At 43.8% G+C, this 5,596-nt stretch overlaps 1 protein-coding gene across 1 annotated transcript; it reads left to right on the forward strand.

Annotated features, from left to right (window-relative positions):
• Nucleotides 1-1,016: 1,016 nt before the first annotated feature.
• Nucleotides 1,017-2,276, forward strand: LOC139355969 (endogenous retrovirus group K member 7 Env polyprotein-like). Its single transcript, XM_071068702.1, has one exon. It carries the CDS (start codon nt 1,173-1,175, stop codon nt 2,274-2,276), a length of 1,104 nt encoding a protein of 367 aa, XP_070924803.1. The 5' UTR covers nt 1,017-1,172.
• The last annotated feature ends 3,320 nt before the right edge of the window (nt 2,277-5,596 follow it).

The raw sequence follows: 5,596 nt of genomic DNA on the forward strand, positions 1-5,596 counted from the left end.
TCAGACTACTACTTCTGCAGAACAACATCTTACTGGTAAAAAGAACAGTCCACATGAAGGAAAACTGATTTGGTGGAAAGACAACAAAAATAAGACATGGGAAATAGGGAAGGTGATAACCTGGGGAAGAGGTTTTGCTTGTGTTTCACCAGGAGAAAATCAGCTTCCTGTTTGGATACCCACTAGACATTTGAAGTTCTACAATGAACCCATCGGAGATGCAAAGAAAAGCGCCTCCACGGAGACAGAAACACCGCAATCGAGCACCATTGACTCGCATGATGAACCAAGTGATGATATCAAAAGAACAGATGAAGTCACCACGCACCGAGAAGGCGGAGCTGCCGACCTGGGCACAGTTAAAGAAGCTGACATCGTTAGCTGGAAAAAGCCTAGCTAGCACAAAGGTGACACAAACCCCAGAAAAAATGCTGCTTACAGCTTTAATGATTGTATCAACGGTGGTAAGTCTCCCCATGCCTGCAGGAGCAGCTGCAGCTAATTATACCTACTGGGCCTATGTGCCTTTCCCGCCCTTAATTCGGGCAGTTACATGGATGGATAATCCTATTGAAGTATATGTTAATAATAGTATGTGGGTACCTGGTCCCACAGATGATCGTTGCCCTGCCAAACCGGAGGAAGAAGGAATGATGATAAATATTTCCATTGGGTATCGTTATCCTCCTATTTGCCTAGGGAGAGCACCAGGATGTTTAATGCCTGCTATTCAAAATTGGTTGGTAGAAGTACCTACTGTCAGTCCCACCAGTAGATTTACTTATCACATGGTAAGCGGAATGTCACTCAAACCACAGGTAAACTATTTACAAGACTTTTCTTATCAAAGATCATTAAAATTTAGGCCAAAAGGGAAACCTTGCCCCAAAGAGATTTCCAGAGAATCAAAAGATTTAGTTTGGGAAGAATGTGTGGCCAATAGTGCAGTGATATTACAAAACAATACATTCGGAACAGTTATAGATTGGGCACCTAGAGGTCAATTCTACCACGATTGCACAGGACAAACTCAATTCTGTCCCAGTGCACTAGTGAGTCCAACTGTTGATAGTGATTTAACGGAAAATTTAGATAAACATAAGCACAAAAAATTACAGTCTTTCTACCCTTGGATATGGGGAGAAAAGGGAATCTCTACTCCAAGACCAAAAATGATAAGTCCTGTTTTTGGTCCTGAACATCCAGAATTATGGAGACTTACTGTGGCTTCATACCGCCTTAGAATTTGGTCTGGAAATCAAACTATAGAAACAAGAGATTATAAGCCATTTTACTCTATCAACCTAAATTCCAGTCTAACAGTTCCTTTACAAAGTTGTGTAAAGCCCCCTTATATGTTAGTCATAGGAAATATAGTTATTAAACCAGACTCCCAAACTATAACTTGTGAAAATTGCAGATTGTTTACTTGCATTGATTCAACTTTTGATTGGCAGCACCGTATTCTGCTGGTGAGAGCAAGAGAAGGCGTGTGGATCCCTGTGTCCATGGACCGACCATGGGAGGCCTCACCATCCATCCATATTTTGACTGAAATATTAAAAGGCGTTTTAAGTAGATCCAAAAGATTCATTTTTACTTTAATTGCAGTGATTATGGGATTAATTGCAGTCACAGCTACAGCCACTGTGGCAGGAGTTGCATTGCACTCTTCTGTTCAGACAGTAAGCTTTGTTGACAATTGGCAAAAGAATTCCACAAGGTTGTGGAATTCACAATCTGGTATCGATCAAAAATTGGCAAATCAAATTAATGATCTTAGACAAACCGTCATTTGGATGGGAGATAGACTCATGAGCTTGGAACATCGTTTCCAGTTACAGTGTGACTGGAATACGTCAGATTTTTGTATTACACCCCAAGTTTATAATGAGTCTAAACATCACTGGGACATGGTTAGACGCCATCTACAGGGAAGAGAAGATAATCTCACTTTAGACATTTCTAAATTAAAAGAACAAATTTTTGAAGCCTCTCAAAGTCACTTAAATATTGTGCCTGGAGCTGAGGCGTTAGATCAAGTGGCAAAAAATCTTTATGGATTAAACCCCACGACTTGGATTAAGTCTATTGGGAACTCTACTGCAGTAAATTTTGGAATTATGTGTCTCTGTTTAATCGGCTTGTTTTTAGTGTGCCGGACCAGTCGAAGAATCCTGCGTCAAAATCGAGAGAACGAACAAGCCTTCATCGCCATGGCACATTTATATAGAGGAAAAGGGAGGGAGAACGTTGCGGGAAGTCAGGGACCTTGAACGCAGGGACTAGCTGAAGCCACGGCAGAAAAACATAAAATGTGAAGATTTCATGGACATTTATTAGTTCTCCAAAATTAATACTTTTGTAATTTCTTATGTCTGTCTTTACTTTAATCTCTCAATTCTATCATCTTCTTTGTGAACTGAGGAGGATATATGTCACCTCAGGACCCTGTGATGATTGCCTTAACTGCACAAATTGTTTATGGAGCATGTGTGTTTGAACAATATAAAATCTGGGCATCTTGGAAAAAGAACAGGATAACAGCAATGTTCAGGGAACTAGGGAGGCAACCTTGAACTGGCCGCCGGTGAGCCGGACGGAACAGAGCCATATTTCTTCTCTTTTCATTATGCAAATAGGAGAAATATCGCTGAATTCTTTTTCTCAGCAAGGAACATCCCTGAGAAAGAGAATGCGCTCTGAGGGTAGGCCTATAAACGACCCCCTTGGAGGCGTGCCGCCTTTTACGGTTGAAGCCGAAGGGATGAAATAAGCCCCGGCCTCCTGTAGCGCTCCCAGGCTTATTAGGACGAGGAAATTCCCACCTAATAAATTTTGGTCAGACAGGTTGTCTGCTCTCAAACCCTGTTTTCTGATAAAATGTTATCCATGACTATGCATGCCCAAAAATTTTAATTTTAACACCATCCTGCCTCCACTTGCTTTGTGATATTCTATTACTTTGTGTCATGATGACAATGGTGGTTTTGTTGAAAAAAAAAAGGGGGAAATGTGGGGAAAAGAAAGAGATCAGCCTGTTACTGTGTCTATATAGAAAGAAGTAGACATAAGAGACTCCATTTTGTTCTGTATTTGAGATGCTGTTAGTCTGTGACCCTACCCCCAACCTTGTCCTTGCAAGAGACATGTGCTGTGGTAACTCAAGGTTTAATGGATTTTGGGCGTGCAGGGTGTGACTTTGTTCCTAGATAAGCTAGGTATTTGTCTAAGGTTTCTCCCCATGTGATAGACAAACTATGCTGCCTAAAGGTTTATGGAGATGTTTGCATATGCATCTCAAGGCACAGCCTTGTCCTTTGAATTTATTCATGTCACAGAGGTTTTTGTTCATATGTCTTACTGCCGATTTCCTCTTTTTTCTTTGTTTATATTGTCCTGCCACTCCCCTGTCTTTAAGATGGTAAAGATAATTATCAATAAATACTAAGGGAACTCAGAGACCGGGGCCGGCGTGGGTCCTCTGTAAGCTGAGCGCCGGTCCCCTGGGCCCCGCTTTTCTTTCTCTATACTTTGTCTCTGTGTCTTATTTCTTTTCTCAAGTCTCTCGTTCCACCTTACGAGAAACACCCACAGGTGTGGAGGGGCAGGCCACCCCTTCACTCTGGAAGATAGTGGTGAAGGGAAATCCTTCCAGGGACAAAGATTTGGACAGTATATCTGGTCATCCCCTTTGTGTGGAAAGAGAAGTAGCCTTACGTGAGAATATTCACATGGGCGGAATATTCACACAGTCACATAGTCAGTGGCAAATGCCCCAGTTGGTTGGTCAGGAGCTTGAGAAGAAAGATTGAAAGATCAAAGACAAAAAGGTCTGAGAGCCAGGCCATGGTGGCCCACGCCTGTGGTCCAGCGTGGGAGGCTGAGGTGAGAGGATCGCTTGAGCCCAGGAACTCAAGGCTGCAATGAGCTGTGATTGCCCTACTGCACTCCAGTCTGGGCAACAGGGTGAGACTCTGTAACGATGGGAGTGGTCTTGGAGTGTAAGGATCTTTGTACAACATGTTAATGCCCACCAGAGAGCATCCATTATAAAGGAGGCATTGAACAGACAAGGAGACAGAATGACTCAGCCATTGTCATCAGCCACCCCAGCTCTGAACAATGGGTACAATGAATGGAGTAACTGGTCGTAGAGATAGAGGTGATGCATTGGCCCACCTCCATGAGCTCTGTGATGATTAATTTTAGGTGTCAACTTGACTGGATTGAGGGACGCCTCCATGGCTGGTGAAGCATTGTTTCTGGGTGTGTCTGTGAGGGTGTTTCCAGGGGAGATTGACATATGAGTCAGTGGACTGAGCTTAAAAATCCCCTCTTCTCTCTCTCTCTCTCTCTCTCTCTGACTCTCTCTCTCTCTCTCCAGTATATCCTATTGGTTCTGTCTCTCTGGAGAACTCTGACTAATACAAACTCCTACTCACCAAGGCTGAAATAGCTACGGCTGCTGCCAGTGTTCAATCTGTCATTAATAAACGCCAGGGCTAAGCCCCCATATGGCTCTATCCCATGAGGAGAACAAGCAGCCATTCAGGGATAAGTTGATGACAGTACACCCCACCACCTTTGATTGAAATTGACCCGTATTCTGAGTATAGGTTTGCCTTTCCTGCCCATAACTGGTACCACCCTCCAAGGACTTACAGTGTGTTTGATCCATCAAAATGAAGTCCGACTGGGCACGATGGCTCACACCTGTAATCCCAGCACTTTGGGAGGCTGAGGCGGTTGGATCACTTGAGGCTAAGAATTTGAGATCAGCCTGGCCAATGTGGTGAAACCCTGTCTCTACTAAAAATACAAAAATTAACAGGGCATGGTGGTGCACACCTGTAATCCCATCTACTTGGGAGGCTGAGGCAGGAGAATTACTTGAACCTGGGAATTGGAGGTTGCAGGGAGCTGAGATCATGCCAATGCACTCCAACCGGGGCCACACAGTGAGACTTCAACAACAATAACAAAAATAAAAATTAAAAAAAAAACCATGAAATCTGAATTACATTACTTTACCCTAAAAGATCAACATTACAGCAATTGGGATGTGGCAGTGGGCATGTGACAAAAGGATCTACTGATCTGGTTTTTTTTTTTTTTTCTTTTGAGATAGAGTCTCACTCTGTTGCCCAGGCTGGAGTGCAGTGGCACAATCTCAGCTGACTGCTACCTCTGCCTCCTAGGTTCAAACAATTCTCCTGCCTCAGCCTCTCAAGTGGCTTCGATTACAGGCCTCCCAGGTTCACGCCATTCTCCTGCCTCAGCCTCCTGAGTAGCTGGGACTACAGGCACCCGCCACCACGCCCAACTAATTTTTGTATTTTTAGTAGAGACAGGGTTTCACTATGTTGGCGAGGCTGGTCTTGAACTCTTGACCTCAGGTGATCTGCCCACCCCCAAAATGCTGGGATTACAGGCATGAGCCACTGTGCCCAGCCAAGTATTTTTTGTTTTGTTTTGTTTTGTTTTGTTTTTTGAGACAGAGTCTCTCTGTCACCCAGGCTGGAGTGCAATGGCGTGATCTTGGCTCACTGCAACCTCCGTCTCCTGGGTTTAAGTGATTCTCCTGCCTCACCCT

The sequence above is a fragment of the Macaca nemestrina genome, chromosome 1 (genome assembly GCF_043159975.1).
Source record: "Macaca nemestrina isolate mMacNem1 chromosome 1, mMacNem.hap1, whole genome shotgun sequence".
Taxonomy (NCBI): domain Eukaryota; kingdom Metazoa; phylum Chordata; class Mammalia; order Primates; family Cercopithecidae; genus Macaca; species Macaca nemestrina.

Excerpts from the sequence above, each read along its gene's own strand:
- LOC139355969 (XM_071068702.1), top strand. The coding sequence starts at position 1,173 with ATGATAAGTCCTGTTTTTGGTCCTGAACATCCAGAATTATGGAGACTT.